This window comes from Lytechinus variegatus, chromosome 4, assembly GCF_018143015.1.
Source record: "Lytechinus variegatus isolate NC3 chromosome 4, Lvar_3.0, whole genome shotgun sequence".
Taxonomy (NCBI): Eukaryota; Metazoa; Echinodermata; class Echinoidea; order Temnopleuroida; family Toxopneustidae; genus Lytechinus; species Lytechinus variegatus.
This window is the reverse complement of record NC_054743.1, coordinates 56,398,773-56,420,465: the sequence shown is the minus strand read 5'-3', so window position 1 is coordinate 56,420,465 and position 21,693 is coordinate 56,398,773. Positions and strand designations below refer to the sequence as shown.

General features: G+C 36.6%; 2 protein-coding genes across 4 annotated transcripts in view; one reads left to right on the top strand and one right to left on the bottom strand.

Annotated features, from left to right (window-relative positions):
- The window catches only part of LOC121413084, a 32,943-nt gene extending 11,617 nt beyond the window's left edge, over positions 1–21,326 (top strand). The window contains exon 4 of the mRNA XM_041605848.1: positions 19,714–21,326. Within this exon, the coding sequence (XP_041461782.1) occupies positions 19,714–21,326 (1,613 nt within the window). The remainder of the gene's footprint in view (positions 1–19,713) is intronic.
- LOC121414371 lies at positions 2,068–14,987 on the bottom strand. Of its 3 annotated transcripts, none has more exons than XM_041607524.1 (6): positions 14,099–14,987; positions 12,293–12,389; positions 7,531–7,644; positions 7,141–7,239; positions 6,210–6,302; positions 2,068–4,848 (listed from the first exon to the last, which is right to left on the bottom strand). In XM_041607524.1, the coding sequence occupies exons 2-6, from the start codon at positions 12,387–12,389 to the stop codon at positions 4,706–4,708; spliced, it is 546 nt and encodes a 181-aa protein (XP_041463458.1). In that variant the 5' UTR covers positions 14,099–14,987; the 3' UTR covers positions 2,068–4,705. The 3 variants fall into 3 exon arrangements, with proteins under 3 accessions (XP_041463458.1, XP_041463460.1, XP_041463459.1); XM_041607526.1 differs by lacking the exon at positions 12,293–12,389 and adding an exon at positions 9,242–9,429; XM_041607525.1 differs by lacking the exon at positions 14,099–14,987 and adding an exon at positions 9,242–9,429 and having other exon boundaries at positions 12,293–12,380.
- Positions 21,327–21,693: the final 367 nt, after the last annotated feature.

The window sequence follows — 21,693 nt, the reverse complement described above, 5'->3', positions numbered from 1 at the left end:
CTATCTATCATCATGGAGCTTTAGCTCCATGATTTAAACACTCATAAATTTCTTATTAGTTGTCCGATTTTTCTCAACTTTTTTTTTGTTCTGATCTTCTAATATTTCTGATCCTGTTGAAAAAATATTTTTGGGTAGACTCTTCTTTTTAAAATATGTGTTGCTAAAAACGGTGCCAATGAGTGATCATGATTGGGGGGGGGGGAGGGGTGACCGGTGAGAATGCAAGATTCTAACCTGCATGTATTATTTTTCATAGATGGTTTGGGCAGTGGATTACCGTGATTCATAGCATGGCGGTAAGGAGTTTAAATACTGAGCAACGTAATGTAGCCTACAGCGCAAGCTGGGGGATGATCATGGGGTGGCATGGGCGTACCCCCGCCCCCCCCCCCAGTTTGGGATGGTGTTCAGTCAGGGGAAAGTGAGTTTAAGTTCTGAAAAGGGTTAAAGACCGCCCCCGAAAAGGATCATGATTATTTTAAAAAATTGAAGTTTTGGGGCTATATTTAATTTTTTTTTGTTTTTTAATTTACAATCAATAAGGTAGTGGATGCCCATTCATTTTAAGACTAATTACGGCAATGGGATGTTGATTACAAACTCATTATGCGCCTACATTCTTGAAGTAGGTATACCAATTTAAGGCATAACACATTTATAGGCATATAAACTAATCCACCCACACTCTTCTCCGCTCATTTCACGTTGTTGTTGTGCACCCCCCCCCCCAACACACACTCAAATAAACACATTATGAGATTGTGGTCATTGCCCACTAGGCGTTTGATAAATAAAAATTCAATTCATCTCATTTCCCTCATTCCCTCAAACGCATGCCCATAGTTACACCAAACCAAGCAATAGGCCAACCACCTCACACACCCCTATACGCGTGTATAAACACCCCCAAACAAAAAGAACACTTACATAAACACGTATAACATACATACACAAACACTTTTTCAATATATTTACAGACTAATATATGTATCCCCACACGCCACACACACACATATTAAAAACAAACATACACCAATACCTGTACATGAATAATAGTAAAGTCTGTTTTGACAGTGGGATTTAGATAATAAGCTTGAAGCTTACAAAATTTGTGGTGAGAGCCCCCTCCCCTGTCCCCGCCTGAAAATGAAATAAAAAAATAATAAAGGTGTACGCACGGCAGCCACGTTTATTGTGCCACCAAGAGGGGGGATACCTGGAAGAGTAACTTTGTCTTCATATGGAAGAATCATTTCACCCTGAAACACAATGTCGTGCGTTTCTAAAACACTCTAAGTCTTACTCTCTTACAGTAACTGCAGGCAGTGTTATTGAGAAGTCTGCATGATTATTACCCCCCCCCCCCTGCAGACAAATGAAGAAAAAGACTGCGTCCAAGATTAAAGACAAAAACTTACACCAACAAATGTCATACGAGGACAGAAGTGCATCTGATTAAGTGAATTTTAATGAAACAAGTAATCTATCACAATGTGAAAACATCCATTCATACACAATGTAAAAAGACAATTCACAATGAAGTTGAAGCATGAACTGCTCCAAACCTGGGTTATCCACAAAGTACTTATAAACACCAAACATGCAAAGGAACAATTGAAATGTCACATTTCATGAACTACGACCTCTTGTACATGTCCAACTCACAGTACTAAATACATACAGATTACTACAGATACTACAAATCTCAGTTCTTGAAAAAATTCATTTCAATTTCTCATAATTTCTAGACATGCAGTGCCATATGTGACATAAGGGGAAGCATTGTATTGATGCTATGAACGACAAGGAGCGCTTCATTTATCTATAATTATGAGCAAATTTTTTTGTATTAATAATTAATAATAAAATAAAAATTAATAATTAATTAATAATTGTTATATTTATACCAAATGTATATCTTAAACCAAGACAAATGGTTAATTTATGTAACACACTGCATATTATGGCAATGGAAAAACTTGTTGAACCTTTTTTATGAATTGTTAATAAGTTTCCTACTTCATACTTGAACAATAAACACACAAACGTATATTATGCAATGGGTATACAATACTATGAAAAGGAGCAATGCATGTAATAACATCCAGCAAAATTCTTCAACGTTCGTCATGAATTTTGATATTTGTCCTGTTTTGTATAAAAAATAAACACAGCAATCGATATTATGCAGGTAAAATTTGTTTCTCAGTTTTTTAGGTGAATTTTTCGATAAACTAGTACAGCGAAAGAGAAGGGGGTGGTGCTGACAAGGGAAGGATATGCCATGAATTTCTTCTTCTCATGTCCAATTCCACAAATACATGAACTACAATGTAGCTGTTACACATCTAGAGCAAGTGAAACATAAGACAAGCACTTATCAAATAAATGATATCCATTCCAGTACATTTCACATTACACTTGATCTCCTGAGCAGAAGTCAACTGAATTGAATAAAAAAAAAACATACTCCAGCCATGCTTACACTTACAAAAATGACGTACCTGTGCTATCATGTATATTTTTATGCATATATACACTGATTGTCTGCCAAGTATACCTGCTTTGTCCCCAGCACCAACATCATTAAAAAAAGAAGTAAACCCCCAAAACATTAGGGGAGGCTTTAGAAGGCATTTGCTCAGGTAGGCAATAAGTCAGATTTAATTTTATACAGCCTTTTTAATAAGGCTGCTGAGAGTTAGGTGAATCAACAATGAAATACTTAATTCCAATTATTTGCAATTAAAGCTGCCTTCACAAACAAAAAATCATCTATCTTACTAGACTAATGATTACATCTCCGAGTTTGAACTAGAATCAGCTAGGCATGACATTACTAGCACAACATATATTTGTATTTATATATTGTACAGTGGGTAAAATGCTCTAGTTAGAGTGAGGCTGAGAAGCTAAATTTTATCTGAATGCTGGATGCTGAATCTGGTGGTGTAATTTTTTACAATCAATTGTGCATTTTTTTTGTGCATAATTAGGAAATGAATTATTCATAATGCGTATTTTATGCATTTGGGGGATATTTTCATAACTTCAGCCTAAACAAGTACAAAATTACATGAAAACTGTGTAATAATGAAGATTAATGTTTCCCAAATGTGAAATAAATCAATTCTTATCTATTTTTATGAGTACAGCAGATTTGCATAAAGTGTTAATGTATGTAAATGTACACAAATATATGCAGCTATAGCCTTTTTAATGACATGCGCATACCAATTCAGTACTGCCAACCTAAAAGCGCATTCTTGTCTTTTACATTTGGATAAAGGGTCCCAAACTCATTAGATGTCAATAATTATTCAGATCATAAAAATATCAATCTCATTCCACCTGTCGACCTGAAACCTTTTATTATTCAATTATTTTCAATAGAAAACATACATACATACATTTTCACAAGTGTTTCATTCCTGCACCAAAAGCATTCGTTCTGGTAAATGAGGGACATAGACAATTCATTGGACAATTAAATGTTTTCTATGAAGACAGGTGCAATGCAGTATGGCATGATGGTGCTATGCATTCATAGACATCTATAGATCTTAGTACCCCCTAAAGAAGCGAAAGAGGATAGAAAAGTACGGAATACGTTTTTTTGTTGGCATGTCTGCTAATTGGCCCATAATACCCCTTAGGTAGGTCTGATAAGGACAAATGTGGTATCAAAATCAGGGAGTAAGATTTAAGGGGAGTGAGAGCGATTGCTCTCCCAAGCTCCCCTTAAATGCTTTTTGGGGAGTGATTTACAGAGCCCCTTTTAACCCCAATCTTTCTACGTGAAGAACAAATTTAGCTCCCCTAAAAATTCTCCTTGAGAGCCTCTAGGAGAGCTATTTATAGCTCCCCTGTAAATTTTAAAAATCAGTCCCTGCAAAATGTGTGCAAGACAAGACTGCAAGGGAAAAAGTCATAAAGCGAGAATCTGAAATTGGTAGCGGTCGCGATGCAATCGCCAAAACTATGGAGGAGGGCAGTTAGGGATAAATGATAAGAGCCCCAGGGGGCCTGGTGCTCACCTGATGTCATGCAATTGTCATATGTAATTGCAAATTAGTAATTACCACATGCTTCAATTGAGCAACTTTCAATCCTATGCCTCTAGTAGTATTTTATCAATAAATTTGATTTAGAGATCCTCTGACTTGCCTACCAAATGGTCACCCCTGAACAAACTGTTGCCCTGTGGGCCCTATGTACTCTTAATCCTGCCAGCAAATCTGACATCAACTACCTCTGCCCCTGCAATTGCCTGAATCACATTTTAAAAATATGTTTGCATGCATTATTTTATTTAAAATCCTCGATCATGAGAGGGTACTCCTCCAATGCTCCACCCACTTGATTGTAAGGGACCCTAACACAATTCATCAAAGTACCATAAAATAATTGATAACAAGCATGACCCCACAGCTAATATTTAGGTGATTAATCACTATCCGCATGCTCTGTTGCCCATGAGGCGACAGTTTTTGCAGGGACGAGCATCTGTGCAGTTATAAGCCTTCGGCTCAGGTGAGCTCATATAGAAAGACTTCACTAATTGGATTGTTGAAAACACTCAAAAGGGATTTATGAAGACTGTAAGTTTATTTTATTCTAAGCACAATCCGGAATCTATCCTAAAAGATGCGTGTTACTGTTACCATAAATGTCCCGATTAACCTGTTAGCCCATCACCTCATTATCTTATCCCAATTCGTTTGACTCTTTCCTCTGTCAGTCGTTCGGTCTTCCGCACCTCGTTCATGACCTTGGTTGCTATGGTCCTTACATCATGTCTGAAGGCTGGAAATCTCATTTTGAATTTTCTAATTTCTGCTCTTGCTGTTGAAATCAAAGTGACATTGAAGTTATTGCAATTACTATCAATAAAGATAGATATAGCACAGATTGCCATAAATTTAAAATAAGTTAACAGGTGAGAAGCACCTGATCTAAAAAACTCCCCGATATCAGGGAGATTCAGTGAGGTCTAACTCGATTCTCTCAAGTTGTTAGATGCACCAACACGTTATAAAAGTATGCATGGTATTTACATGAGAAAAAGAATGATACGAACACCCGTGGAAACCTCTTCTCTGAATGATGCATACGACTTAGCAAAATAGACTACTAGCAGTATGACAAATCCTCAGGGAATACTTTTTGCCCCTTTTTCCGCTTTTCCACTTTTGCTGATCCTTTCTATGTGTAAAAAGTCACATAACAAAAGGAAGCATCTGTACTCTATGAGGCATTCATAATTCAGTCTCATTTATCCTTAACCAGTCTTATGTATCTGGTATTCCCTTTTTAAATACCGGAGTACTCGGTGAAAAAACAAATACCGCTTCAGACTACAAAATGACCTATAAGTTGTAATGAGAACAGAAAAAAAAGCCAAAACAGACAAGGTCAGGGGAAACTCAATATTTTTAATGTATTATTATCCTGAATGGTCAGTATGACAGATGGCCCAAAAACATAACAGTGTGGCAGAGGCAAAAAAAAAGACAAGGGTCACATTCAAACTGCATTTGTCTAGTAATTATATTTCAAACCTGAAAATTACATGATCAGTGTTTTCAAACACCTAGTAGTTTGTCAATGTTTGTGTAGATCATATGTGACCGCGTATCTCAAAACCAACAAAAAGTTGCACAAACCGATTTTACACAAGGACCAAAAATATAGGACCAAAATGTGTCAATTTATTTTTCTACATATTTTCTGAAAGAGCAATTCTTCTTGGATCATAAAACAAACAGGAAATATGTCTTTACTGCAGTTTTTCTAGCACACTTTGTCTTTAGGGGGTAGAGTTCCCTTTTCATTCTTGAAATTCTTTTATACCCTCTTCACTTTCAAACTCTAGATAACTTTTAAAAGGATGATGCTATTGCATCGAAAGTTGAGAATAAGCATAACTAGACTGTTTGTAATGAGTGTGTCAAATTTCAGCTTAATTTAATAATACCTTCACAGTGATTGCTGTGGAGATTTGTATTCTGCTTTTTGTCCCATGCACCGCACGGAGCGCCCCTGGTTGAGATTCTGCATTTGAATAGACCCCAAACTTCAAAGCCCCTTTTCTAAGTAAATATTTTTTTAGAATGGGTACTTTCTTTTCATTATTTTGAGGGGTATGATGGTTGTTTTGAGATGCAGGGTCACATATTTAAAATATAGCAGATAGTCAAACTTACATGGAAGTTTTGTTTGAGTTGATGTGAAGTATTCTTTGCAGAACTCTTTTAGTTGAGCCGTTTCCCCAGACTCCCATCTCGTGTACCTCCGTTCTAAAATGTTGAGAGAATAATTATAGTCAATGAAGAATATTCATAGACTATTGTTTTTTGGAATATCAAGATAACTTCAAAATAGAAAGCATGGGATTAGAAGTCATGTTTCAGGAGAATGTGTATCACGAACTCTATTTTGGCGAATGGGGAATTATTAATGGTCTTTCACACAATCAGAGGCTCGATTACCTCAAGAATTGGTGTGTTTAAGGTGCTACATTCCTGGTAAGTTAATTCCCATTACATCAATTCAATGACAAGAAATAAAATCTGCATGTGAATAATTGCCAGTTAGGGCTCCCAGCATTTCAAAAAGACGATCTGTGATGAAGTCTTAAAAATTCAATAATAGTTATTTCAACCTCATTTCCAGCTATAAATGTTTTCTATATGTTGAAGTTAACTATTTGCAGTACAAAAGACTTGTACTGCAGTCAAAGAGACTACACTATCAAAGGGTCATAGCATTTTATCCTATAAATGTTATTTTGATATTTTTGATATTTTGGGCCAATTATAAATTTCCCTGACATTTCTTTGATGTCAGTCTAGCAGGGACAAAGAAAACTGTTACAGCAAGTTGTACCAAATAAATATATAATCAACAATTTCATAAAAGGACAGAGAGAATCCTGATTAGGACTGGACACTGCAGGGAGACCTGTAATAAACAAGACATACAGAAATTCATACATCCATGTTTATTCATTGCAAATTAAACTGTATTAAAGATCAATGTCTCTAAAACATATTTTTTCTTTAGCACAAGGAGGAATAAACTAGTAAACAATTAGTTACACTATTGATATACAGGGATTGTTTTAATATGCAGTACCTCTTGATGAATCTTCCTGACGATTGAGGGGTACCAGGGTAGGATTTTTCCTAGGAGGACAAAGAGGTCCAGGGGCTGATACACCACCAGATGATCCAGCTGAAATAAACAATACAGAAACAGAAAGTTATATTTTCACATTGCAGGTAATTCACTTAATGCCATTTATAACAGATTCTGACTGAGACTTATAAATCATAAAAACATATTTATTCCAAGAAAATGTAAAAAACAAACTTAGGTATATTATGATGACGATGTTAGAATATCAATTGCTAGTACCTTGATACTTCTCATACCAAAATGAAATTTACTGAATGTGCAGGAGGTTCTAAAAAGTGAATATTTTAAGATGATTATGTTTAATTGAAGTGAAAAAAAACATAGTACCTCCATCATTACATCGTGATGAATTTTGAGGATCAAGGCGTTCCTTAGTGGGACTCTGTGGGACTCTAGGAGGAGAAAGAGGTCCAAGGGTTGGTACACCAACAGATGATCCGGCTGAAATGACCAATACAGAAATACAGAGCTACAAATGAGACATAACAATCATATAGACAGATTTTTCTAGCATTTTTCTAGTAATAGGATGAGGATGGCAGAATATTAACCCTAATCCTATTGGGATATTTCAATCACTTCAGTCCATCGTTGATCGCGCAAGTGCGCCGAAATTTGGCATGATCAGTGATACTTGGTTACCCTTATGTCCAAGTTTTATGAACTAGGTCCATATACTTCCAAGTTATGATGAAATTTCAAAAAAATTTGTGCATATTCTAAGTTCGTTGACCCTAAATGACCTATGACCTTGATCATGTGACCTGGAAACTCACGCAGGATGATCAGTGATACTTGGTTACCCTTATGTCCAAGTTTCATGAACTTGGTCCATATACTTCCTAAGTTATAATGACATTTCAAAACCTTAACCTTGGTTAAGATTTCATTGTTGACGCCGTCGCCGCCGTCGGAAAAGCGGCGCCTATAGTCTCGCTCTGCTATGCAGGCGAGACAATATACAGATCTATTTTATATGTAGCAAAATACCTTGGTGTTTATGTGACTGTATGTGATTATAGTCAGGATATAAATTAAATGGAGTGCAGATGGAAGCACAAGCAACCCTTCAAAGTATTCCTAATATTGATTTCGGATGAGATGCTGTTTTATTTTTGTTTACATTTCTTTTCATTTTGATGTCCCCTTGTATTACAAAAAATATATAAGCGTTATTGAACAAAAATGTATATTTGCATATTTCGCTAGCGACAAAAAAAAGTGCACTTGCACCATAGCGCTGTGTATGCACTAACATCAACATGCGTGTACTATGAATGGCCTCCCACCTATACGCGAATGCGCTGTTTTCGTCTTTCGCTGTGTATGCACTAACATCAACGTGCATGTACTATTGATGGCCTTCCGCCTTCCCTACGAATGCGCTGTTTTCGTGTAGCTTGCAAGGGTAAATTTTGGTGGTTTTTCCGACGCAAGAATACTAGCTAACTTCAGTGCGAAGTATATATGCTTTTCTAGCTAGGACAATTATGCCTGAGCTGAGAACTGAAGTTTACCGCTTTTCTGAAGCGCGCATTTCCGACTTTCGGATCTCGATCCGGGAAGGAAAAAAAATGTGGAAAATGTAGATTGGTGTTTGAGGGAAAAAATTGGAATTCCGCGTAAAATCGAAGATTTCACAGCCCATAACCCAATAAAAAAGATAAAATTCACATAGCATAAATGATGTAGGAGGTTACAATTTATAATTCACATTTTGAAAACCTTATTTTTTACAATTTTGGGGGAAAAATTAGCTAATTAGCATATAAAAGGTCCAAGATTGTAAAACGTCAAATTTTTGGATAGCTTAGTAACTCGGCATTCCACAAATGTATGGTTTATTAGGGTTTTGAACATCATAAGTGATTGTTTTGGGCCATGCTTCCACCCCCTCCATTTTGGCAATTAATACCATACTTGGTACCTTAAGCTTTTAACTCATGTGAGCTACAATGTGATAGTGAGAACTGAGCAAAACATGTGGGATAATATATTACTTCCGGATATGTAAGATTGGGTCTGCTATGAAACCTACCATAGTTTCTTTCCTTTCCAGGTGAATTCATATATGAAGACACTTGTTCACAGGTGAATTTCCAGGTGAATTCACATCTGAAGACATTTGTTCTTCCCTTCTTTCAAGTTCTTCTGTAATCAGATGCCCTTCATATTCAGCTATAAATTCACCTCTTGTAATATCCCTTGTAGCAACTACACCACGACCTGATGATGAGAAATGTTAATTCCAAAAGATTAAATATGACTTTATTAATAAGAGTTTGATGCCTTTTGATCGATTTATAGGCAAGCATTAAGATAATGGGGATGGGCGCGGGTAAGGTGGTCATTCCATGCCAATTCACCCAATAAAAGTGCCATTTTGGACCTTACCCTCTCAGAATTTGTTCAAATTCGACACACATAAAATTTAACATTTGCTTTCCATGAAACGAAAAAAAATTAGTGTAAACGGCCCATCGGTTTTTGAGCCCTGGCACGCCCTTTTTGTTTTGTTTTGGCAAAAAGGGGAGTGACCTTCAACTTTCAACGGCACATTGCGCCTGAACCGGTTGACCAATTTTTATTTTAAATGATATTTACAAATTTAATGTTGGCCCTACATATTGATATTGGTGTTGGTAATGTGTGTACAAGTCTCAATGATACATGAATACTTTCAAACTAAAGTTACATTACAATCAATTAAAATACTACATATCTCATGTTGATACTTCAAAGATCTGTAGGGTATATCTAGTATGGGACAGTAGAGCTGACTAGGAAGCACACTCATTGTTGTTTCCGTCAAAAATACAGCTTTCTTGTGAGTTGTATGTAGGCAAATTGCACCCCAATCAAAAGGGCTAAACAAATGTCTCTTTTCATAAGCAAATATACATGTAGTCTACATATATTATTCATTTTGTTTAATGTTTCCTGTAATACCTGATAAGTTGAGTTTCCCTTTTTTATTTGATTTCAATGTAATTTTAGTTTGGGAGTATTCATGTATAATGGAGACTTGTACACACATTAACACCAATATCAATATGTGGGGCCAACAGTAAATTTGTAAATATAATTTAAAAGAGCTTTTTAGATGAAGAAATAAAATATCATCCTAGATCTTTACATATTATGTTGATATTATATTGACGATTAAGTTACATAAAAATCAAGTTAAAAAATTATTCTGCCGGGGGTCAAAATCAAGGTCAAAGCAAAGGTCAAGGGGTAATTTAAAGTGCTATGACCTGAATCTGAATCTGTGAAGTTCCTGATCCTCAAGTGGATATTGATGACCAATAAGAACGTTAGCGATCGAGAGAGCTCAATATTTTTAGTACATTTTGGAGTTGAATCTCACCAATTTACAATTGGCTGGAGGGACTATAGTAATTATTCCTTTCATGACAGTATCCCAAATAAACTGTAGAATACTGTCATGAAAGGAATAATTACTATAGTCCCTCCAGCCAATTGTAAAGTGGTGGAACTCAACTCCAAAATGTACTGAAAATATTGAGCTCTCTCGATCGCTAACGTTCTTATTAGTCATCAATATCCACTTGAGGATCAGGACCAGGAACTTCACAGATTCAGGCCATACCACGTTAAATTACTCAAATAATAGTTTTGATACCATTTTTGAATTCCTCTTTGAAATTTGAATTTCCTATTGAATGGTACTAGTTTCATAAAAATTGGTCGACCGGTTCAGGCGCAATGTGCCGTTGAATGTTGAAGGTCACACCCATTTTTACCAAAACAAAACAAAAAGGGCAGGCCATAGTGCAAAAACCAATGGACCATTTACATTATTTTTGGGGGGGGGGGTTCTTGGGATTAAGTAAATGTCAATTTTATGTATGCCAAATTTGAGCAAATTCTGAGACGGTAAGGAAACCCATTGGGTGAATCCAGATGGAATGACCCAAATGTATCTTGAGTAGATATGAAGTTACCTACCACTCATTGCTTTTCCAATTTCAATATAGAATTGCTCCAGAAAATTTATCAAAACATTTTTGCTGGAAATTGGAATCCCTCAAGTGTATTGCATAGACTTAGATCTAATTTACATAAACAACCACAATTCAAAAAGGTTTTGATTTTACTTTACTTCTGCTTTTTTTCCAATTCCAGTATTCCAGTTATTGTTTAGCTTGAGGCTGAGAATGGCTCACTCTGTAGAAATGAGCAAGGACCAAGTCCAAGGTCTACTCAAGCGTAGGTCTTGGCATTTTAAAGTTTTACTTTTATGCTTAAAAGTAACTTGATTTGTTTCAATTGGATAACTATGCAAATTTAATGTGAAAATATCCCTGGGTCAATTACCCTTTAGAACATTTATGTTTTGTCACTTATTCTAAATTATCTATCTTCTGGGGTGTAATTGTCGTTCGGGGGGGGGGGGGGTTTCCTGGGGATATTTGTCCTAGGGGTAATTACCCTTGGTGTAATTGTCTGAGCAATGCAGACGGTAATTGTTCCCTTAGAGTAGTCATCCTCTAACCATGAGTTAGCTATTAGAAATCGTCTGAAAGTTCTATCAATGAACTCAACACTTACTTGTCTAATAATCTTTTCCAGGGTTGTATTGATCTACAAATATGAATATTGAAAACCATCCATCTTCTTATGCCATACAATATATGACCCTCGTTGTTGACAATTGTTGCAATTTTGCTCTGTGGAGTGATGCGATCATTTCGTCATTCGAATTTTGATATAGCGATCTCTGTACCGCAATCCATTCGTAAATCAATGCTCTGTTTTCGATGATTTGAAGTCAACAATCTATTTATTTGTTTTATATAAATAGATTCAACAAATAATTGTGTATTTCAAGAGATTTATTGCTCCAAACATCAGATTCTAAACACAATTGTGAAAACTGCACAAATTATTGTGACCCCATCACACATTGAGCTGTCCGTAGCTAGACTAGATCTATGTTACGTAGCACCCAAGGCATACAATTCCCTAACTTAAGCCCCCTGAAGATTATTGCTCTTGCACTTTTCTCTGCAAGGAACATACAAATTGTGGAAAATGCTGATGACAGAGCTAAAGAAAATCTAACCTTTTTCCTTGTTCACCCATTTTTGTTGGATCCAGTCTGGGTCCTGGCCACAACTAATGTAGTGCTTCGCTACCTCCTCTGGCTTTCTTCTTTTCATCTGCAAAAATGAGAAGTAAATCTATTGATATTACTTAATAGCATTAAGATTATTGATCTACATTAAGTTATTTGACTACCGGTATAGATCTAACATCTAGACTAGATCTAGGGGCCTAACAGTTTAAAAGTAGATCACACTGATAAACAACTGGTTAGATCTTTTATTCCTCTTTGTCCTATTACGTTAGACTTCTATTATTCTAAAAATTGTTGTTTAGAAAATTTACTATTTAGTTTAGGTTTATCAGTGTGGTCTATTGTAATTCACTCGGATTAATACTAGTAAATCTAGACTCTAGTAACTTTTTGTCCAGTTATTGGGTGTCCGGACGGGTTGGGTGTCCGGACACTCCATTTTAACAGCCATTTGAAAAGGTTTACAATCAAATTCTTCGTTGTTTTTTAGCACAAAATGGGAAACAATATTGTGGAGATCAAATATTGATGATGAAAAGCACAATTCAACGTAGGCCTAGATCTATATATTTTGGCTTAATCCAAAGACAAAAAACAGGGCTTCAATTTTGTTAAGACAAGTGTCCGGACACCCAACCCCCCATCCTAGGACTAGTCTAGGCCCCTAGACAAAGTCTAGACCTAGGCCTATAGTTAGCCTATCTAACTTAGACTTAGAATCTATATTATAAAACTAACTAGTTTATAGCTTGGAGGGCCTGCCGCTTGGAGGAATTTTTTGCACCAATAACGGCCGCGGAGCTACATTTCATTTTCAGATCTAACAGTTAGTCCTAACTGTTAGGACTAGATCTAATGAAGAGAAGTCTCGGCAGCTTCTTCTTCTTCGGTAAGTTTCCTCCAGTCTGGAGAACTGCAAATGGTGCAGAGGAGTTGTTCTACATGATGACAGGATCAGATGGGGGTAGGCCTAGTACACAGAACAGGGTTTACGTTTAGACAGTGACATTCGTACGTTTAACATGTAGATCTAGATCTAAGTCAAATACAAAACTGAGAGAGGAGTTGTGAAAAGAGGACTGAGGAGTTGTGAAAAGCATGCACTCAACACGGCAATGAAGGCTTAGGCTAGCCAAAGAAAATTTCAATGTGTGCTCAACGTTTAAAAGAAAAGAGGAAAAATAAGGCAGACAAAATCAGAAATACAAATCGTATGGTAAGAGTGCCCAAGTCTGTGCAGTGCCCATGTCTGCGCACTCACGTAAATGCGCAATTTTCATAGAACAAAACATCAAACTGATACTAGATAGTGATACCAATTTTCAATCTTGACCGCAGCAATCCATTTTGATACCAAAAACTACAAAAATATTTGATTAAAAATGAGTATCAGCAAGTTTCAATTTGCTACCCTGAAAATTTCAATAATTGTCAAAAAAGAAATGTCCGAAACTTCACTGCATTTGATTTGCGTGCAAAATGAGCTAGTGCGCAGACATGGGCACCAATCATTTTTGCTACACAAAGTGACAAGCCCGTCTGAAAATCGTAGAAAAACATTGTTCTTGTAAATAATTTCTTGATTTTTTTTGTTTCCTTGATCATTAGAATATAGAGAATGGAATGACATTGATGACTCTCAAAATAATATTTTACTTTGTAATAAAATCGAGATCAAATTTTAGGTGCGCAGACTTAGACACTCCCTTCATATTACAAATCATGACTGATATATTACATAGTTTTGTGTTAGCCTAGGCCTACCGGTATGCACAGTGGTCACTGACTTACCGTTATTGCGTTAAGTTGCTAGAAATATATCCAAAACTTAAAGTTCTTCTTCTTAGTGAGTACAGTCCACCATCTGTCGTAGTATTTACAGTTTCAGGAAACTTTCAGGAAACTTTCAAGAAACTTTCCACTCACTGGCGGAAGGCGTCGTGTTCGGTCGGCTGCACTGGTTTTAGGCGCGACGCAGCTCCTCGACCTAATCACCTGCACCGGCCGCGCTGCGCCGGGGCAGCCGGGCCAGGCCGGCCGCCTAGCTAGTGCAGCTCCCATATGCTAGGCCGTGCTAGGCGCTGCCGAGGCCTGCGCGCTCGGTAATTTGTGCTTTTCGCTGTTCTCGTGCACACTACATGTTCACGTTGCAAACGCTTATCATTGTAACAGCGAAATCTTCGTAGAAGATATAAAAGTAAAATATATAGAGATTTTCGAAAAAGGAGGGGCACTATTAGGATTAAAAGCATTCATGTTTTGTACAGTTTATATATTGTGGTGTAGTTTTGGGATAACGTAGGTGGTGGATTGAGTTACATTTTCATTGACAGATAATGTTGATATATACCCCATTTTACAAAGATTGTCAGCATATACATCAATTCGCCTTAGCAACCAGTTTTCCTCCAAACGGTATATACACACAGTTTTGTGCATGATTGTAATGTCAGAGTACTGCTGGGTAGATTTGGCCCAAAGTTCGTAGGAAGTAAAAAGGAATACTGCCCTCTGCTGGAATAGATTTTAAGCATTGTTTTGAACCCCCGTCATTGAGAATTTTAGCTTTAAAACGTAAGGGCGAATCCAAATATTCCCCTTTGGGTCGAGTTCGCCCTTCCGTTGATTATTAACCCTAAAGCTTCTCCTTAAGTAGGATTTAGATACATATATATATATATATATATATATATATATATATATATATATATATATATATATATATATATATATATATATATGTACAGCTATATAGCTTTGGAGTTGCAGAATACGGAGAGCATTGATGTGGTCGGCCTGACGATAAACGCTAATCTTCCTTTTATTCATGCAAGGCGTTGACCAAATCTCTACGTCCTGGTCTTTTAAAAGGAATTTGTTTGAGCAGCCGCCATGGTATTGTTTTGTTAGGGAGTACCTAGGGGTGCCTCGACTAATAACTACCGTGACTTAGACGGTTCCCTTTGAAAAGAGCAGACGATAAACTGTGTGTTGACTGGTTTTCCTTTCATTCTTTTTCACAAAAGTAGACAAAAAGGTATCAAAACATTATAAATGAGGGAGGGCAAGGAGGGGGAAAGTTCAAAATTTCTCCCGTACATTCCTCTGAATGTCCCTGCAATGTAAAATACTTCATATTCCATGCTAAACAGGGTAAGCCCACCCCCACAAAAAAAATAAGAGTGGGCATTTGCCATTACAAAAAATTGGGTCGATCGTTTATTTTCCACTAATATTATTCTCCATCGCTATTCACCCCCAAATATATATATATATATATATATATATATATATATATATATATATATATATATATATATACATAATTTTTTTGGGGGGGGGGTCAAGAATGGAAAAAAAAGTTGGCAGATTTGACAAGGATTTGTCTGGTTGTAGCAAACAAAGGGGGTGTATTTGTATTTCATCTGTTTCTACTACTTATCTTTTGGTCCATTTTATTATCACGCATCTTTTGAAAATTGAAATGATTCTCCACCGACTTTTCTAGGTAAATGCTCTTACCTGGGAGGGAAAGAGAGTACAGCCGGGATAAAATGACAAGTATTAAAGCATAATGTATGATCAATTCATTCTCTGCAAGGCCATAAAAAAACTACTGCCGGTAGAACAGTAATAATCCAATATAAATAAAATAAAGTCATGCAATATTCTTTAGAAGTAAATATTCAGTGCAGTAGCAAAAAACACACGTTATGGTTCGGCATTATATTTTGGTTTCATTTTCCCTTTTTACCCCCTCTCCCTCTCTCACCCTCTTCCACATTCTATCAGTCTTTTGCTTGTTATCTTTCATCTCATTATTACTATTTTTTTTTGGGGGGGGGGTATTCTTTCTCTAAATCTCATGCATCTTCTCCATCACTACGCCATATGCATGCATCATTGCCAAGGGAAGATTGTACTATTTATGTATAAACCATGCACTGCCATGCGTTCGAAGTAAATAATACTTTGATTTCCTAAACCCATGCAAGCAAAATAAAAGAGTCAACATTCATTTCTTTATATATATATGTACAGCTATATAGCTTTGGAGTTGCAAAATACGGAGAGCATTGAGGTGGTCGACCTGACGATAAATGCTAATCTTCCTTGTATTCATGCAGGGCGTTGACCAAATCTCTACATCCTGGTCTTTTAAAAGGAATTTGTTTGAGCAGCCGCCATGATATTCTTTTGTTCGGGAGTATCTAGGGGTGTCTCGACTACATAGACGGCTCCCTTTGAAAAGAGCAGACTACATAGACGATTCCCTTTAAAAAAAAAACAGACGATAATAGCGTGCTGAATGGTTTTCCTTTTTCATTTTTTTCACAATAGTAGACAAAAAGTATCAAAAAATGATGAGAAAATGAGGGAGGGCGAGGAGGATGAAAGTTTAAAAATTCACCCGGACTCTCCTCTGAATGTCCATAACCGACCTCTGACCTTCTCCCTCGTTCATCCGCTGTCCCCGGGGGGGGGGGGGCACTTACATTGACGAGTGGATACCATGCGCGACCAAAAAACAGTAAAAAGGATGTCCTTTTCACGATAGGGCACGTTACGTACGTAACGTGAAAAGGGTGTCAAAAACACAAAAATAATGAAAAAAGGATATCCATTTCGCTAGTAAAATTACGTGTTTAGGGTCCAATTTGCGGGGATGATAAAACAAAATTAAAATGTTCTATAAAGGATGTCCTTTTTGCCCCAACACTACGTGTTTAGAGTCCTATTTGCGCGAGGTGTAGAAGGTGGGGTCGTACTAAACCAAATAAGGTAAAGCCGACAACCAAAGGACCCGTAACAATAAAACATCCCTTTACTTGTTTAAGGGTTCATTTCAGGAAATATTTGCCAAGAGTATCGTTTTGTTTCCAATACTTGTTAAGGGTAGGGTTTCACACGTCAATACTTGTTAAGGGGTGCATTTTCAGAATATGGAAATTACGTGTTTAGGGTGCTTTTCGAGACCCCATGGTCGCGTATGGTATCCACTCGTGAATGGAAGTGCCCCCCCCCCCCGGGCCGCTGTCTTATCTTTCATCTTTTATATATCCTAACCTCTACATCTTTTCTCTCTGACGTCGTCTTCCCATATGTCATATTGCACTCAATCTTGCGTCTCCTCTGCCTTTCTCTCGCTCTCATTTTGAGAGAAGTATGCCTCCGCCCACCACCTCTATTTTTCCCCCGACTCTGACACTTGTGCTATTCTCGCCTGTTCTCTTCCTCTCTTCGCATCATCTACCCAGTTAAAAAAAATAATGTCATACAAATCATATTCTATTGAATTAAATAATTATTCAGTGTATTAGCAAAAAGCACACGTTATGGTTCGGCATTATATTTTGTTCTCATGTTCTCTTTTTATCCCTCTCTCTCGCTCTCTCTTCCTTATTCTATCAGTCTTTTGCTCGTTATCCTTCATTTCATTATTTTTTTGGGGGGAGGGGGTATTATTTCTCTACATCTTTTCTCTCTGACGTCGTCTTCCCATATGTCATATTGCACTCAATCTTGCGTCTCCTCTGCCTTTCTCTCGCTCTCATTTTGAGAGAAGTATGCCTCCGCCCACCACCTCTATTTTTCCCCCGACTCTAACACTTGTGCTATTCTCGCCTGTTCTCTTCCTCTCTTCGCATCATCTACCCAGTTCACCTCTATTTCTCTCATTTCATTACCATGAAAAATTACTTTAATCACATTTAATTTTTTTTCATATTTTTATATTTTTTTTCTATCATTATCACTAGTACTTTTTTGGAGGGAGGGGGTAGGTTCTCATTCATTTTATGTTCATTTCCCCTTAGTCAAATTCGCTTCTTTTCCTCTAACTCTCACTTTCTCTTCTTGAATTTTTTTTCTGCTTTATCTCTCTGTTTATTCTTTTTATATCTTGTAATATTTACATTTAACTGGTGAAATCATACTACTACAAAATGAACAACTTAGACAAGAAATTACAATTGATGAGTGCATATTTATTTAATTCTGATAGTAATGAGAAAGAAACGCTTCAAGTCCTTGTCTTAACTTCTCAATATATGTTTCATCACAATATACATCATATGTAGAAATGGAAATATTTATTTAGCCCCAAATTTCCTAAGTTATGCGACAATTAGACTGCATTTATCAAACTATGAAAACTCATTTATATGAAATATGTGGGAATAAAAGTATGTGTATTACAAATAACCCTGGAAAATGTCATTGCATCAAATATAACATTGAAAATTGTGAATATTCATGCTTATATATTTTTATAAAAAGTACCTGATTCAAGAAAATATTAAAACAAATATGCATTACTTTCACTACCAGCATTATACAAATGAAATAACACTGTTTCAATAATCGAACGATTAGGGCATTATAATTTTTTCAACATAATTGTTTGGTATGAACGCAATCTCTCTAAGTGTAATACCACAGTGCAGATTCATAATTTGCCTTATATTATTGATTTTGTGGATTATAATATTACCATTAATATTATATATAAATATGCCCTATATAAGATGAAGAGGTTATTCATTGCACTTAACAAATTAATGGCAATTTATTTATGTACAAGTATGCTAACAAATCCTGACAAAATAATTTAATTGCAATTATCAAACTATGGCAATTCATTCATATGAAATACTTGAATATATGTACATGCTAAACAAATTCTGACAAAATAATTCAATAACACTTATCAAATTATTGCAATTCATTCATATGAAATACCTGGGTGTAAAAATAAATATGTACAAGTATGCCGAACAAATCCTGACAAAATAATTTAATTGCAATTATCAAACTATGGCAATTCATTCATATGAAATAACTGAGTGTAAAAATAATATGTACAAGTATGCCAAACAAACCCTGGCAAAATGGTACAAAATATGGTTAGGACCATAAAAAAACTGCTTATAGAGAATGACCCCCAAAACAACAGCATTGACAATATTTACAATAAGAAAAAAAATAATCTTATTAATCAGTTCATTCATATGAAAAATAGAAAAAATCTTACTAATGATTGCAAGACACCGAAGTTGTTCTTCACTCTGAGTCATAAGGTGCAAATATAAACCCAGGTGAGGTAAATGGGTACCGGTAGGAAGTAATTCCTTAAGAAGCTGTGTGCGCTATGAACGCCTATATAGGAGCGCCTTGAGCACCTAACAAGGTGGATATGTGCGCAATATAAATATCCTATATTATTATTATTAGTATTATCATAAAAACGAAACTAAAAAACATACCCAAAATAAAAAAAGATATTTCATAAAAATGAGATGAAAATATAAATATCGCACAAAACAAAATATCAAGACATTGAGTGACAGTCATAAAGGAATGCATTCCTTTGTAATTGATATATTTTATTTTCTATTTCATTACAGGTAAGGCCGGAGATCACATACCATCAATGACGGAAGATGAATTCCAACGGGTCATCAAAGAGGTCAAGAAATATTCGGCCATTCACCACTGTCAAATTCAAGCCGATCCACTGAACAGCCGACTTATACTTGAATTTAAGCGGATTTTCACAAATCTGACGTTGATGGAGGAAGATAAGGGAACTGAGCATAAGACGCCGCTACTCTACGAAGACCTCCTCAAGACCAAGGTAAACGGAGTCTTTCCTCAACGCTTGTTGGTTGAAGGTGAAGGTGGTGTGGGGAAGACAACTCTCTGTGCAAAGATCGTTTGGGACTGGATTCATGGAGCAGGCTACCAAGATTTCAAACTTGTACTTCTCGTCCTCCTTCGTGAAGTAAAGGATAAGACTATTGGAGATATTATAAAGTCCTACCTCCCAGACGACAATATGGTTACAGCCATGCAGCTAAACAAGTATGTATTTTCCCATCAGATAGACGTCCTTCTCGTTCTGGACGGTTTTGACGAGTTTGCTGGCGATCTTGATAGCTGTTACCAAATCGCCCTTATCATCCTGAATCGGCTATTCAAGTCAGGGAAAGTACTAATCACATCCAGACGTTGGAGATCAGATGAGATACGAAAGATTCAAGAGCTTAGAAAGCTTTATGCCTTCATTGCCGTGGAAGGTTTCTCTGATGAAAATCTATCTTCCTACGTCACCAAGTTCTTCAATCCAGACACAACTTCGGCTGAAGATTTGAATCGATTTATATCAAATAACGATGTAATCAGAGAGAACATGGCTCCATACCCCATATACACAGCTATGCTGTGTATCATGTGGAAAGATTTCGATGGCGAACGTCGCATAGCAATGTCGAAGTTACAAACATTTTCTCAGCTGATTGATGAGATGGTTCAATTCTTGGTCGATCATTATCTTTCAAAGCTCGGTCTGACGTCAAGAGACGAGGAATGGCATGTTCAGCGTGCAGAAGTACTTCTCCATCTATCCAACATCGGTTGTCTTGCCTTCCAGGGGCTCGTGGAAAGGCGATTAGTGTTCAGTGAACAAGAGTTCAAGAGCTGGCCAGGGTGTATTAACACAGGTTGTCAAGTTGGAGTACTCACTAAACAAGCACCGATCCTTCAGAGGAGACAACAAAGATACAATAAACATCCCGCAGACTCATCCGTGCAGTTCCCCCACAAGCTGTTTCAGGAGTATCTATCAGGGATGTATCTTGCATCTCTTCACAACTCAAACAGAAGCGAGTACGACAGGTTGATGGAGGATATAGTCGGAAATGCACGTGAATTCCGCGAGCTTCTGTACTTCACCTCGGCCCAACAGAAGGAGGTCGGATTGGATATCATAACTAGTCTCATAGAATCAAAACGCGTTATGGGATATGGGCGTACAGATGATGACTTCATTGTTGATGTAGCATATGAGAGTCAAGACCAAACAGTGGCCAGAGCTGTGGCAGATCATCCATCGACTTCATCCAGCAACACACTTGAGATCAGGGAACATATGCAGGCCCACACGGTATCAGGACATCTCTTCATCGTGAATCATCGTAAAGTGGTAAATAATTTCAACAAAAAGTACACACCCTCTTAATCCGAAGATATAATCTGTGAAAGACTAGATATTATTTGTTTTCTTACTTCTATTTTTTACCCGCAATATTCAAAACAAACGAGACCAAAGTGCACTGCTCCTCAAAAACATGAAACATTCAAATAACATTGCTCGGCCCAATTTCACTGTTATTTATCTTTATATCTGTTACAAAATACACCCTTGTAATCAGATGACGCAAAAAGAATAATGTAATTTCAAATATTTGATAAAATTTATTAGATAACTATTTAAAAACAAACAAAACGTAGAAGAAGGGGGAAAAGTAATACAAAACGTGTATATACATGTATTTTGTTTTGTTGTTCTTAAAGGGAAATGAAACCTTTGGAATAAGTAGGCTTCT

Bases quoted from the DNA above. Each gene is read 5' to 3' on its own strand.
- LOC121414371 (XM_041607524.1), bottom strand. From the start codon at position 12,389: ATGAAAAGAAGAAAGCCAGAGGAGGTAGCGAAGCACTACATTAGTTGT. The intron at 7,240-7,530 runs GTACTATGTTTT...TGTTTATTTCAG, and splicing joins ATCACGATGTAATGATGGAG to CTGGATCATCTGGTGGTGTA. The intron at 6,303-7,140 runs GTACTGCATATT...TCAACATTTTAG, and splicing joins TCAGGAAGATTCATCAAGAG to AACGGAGGTACACGAGATGG.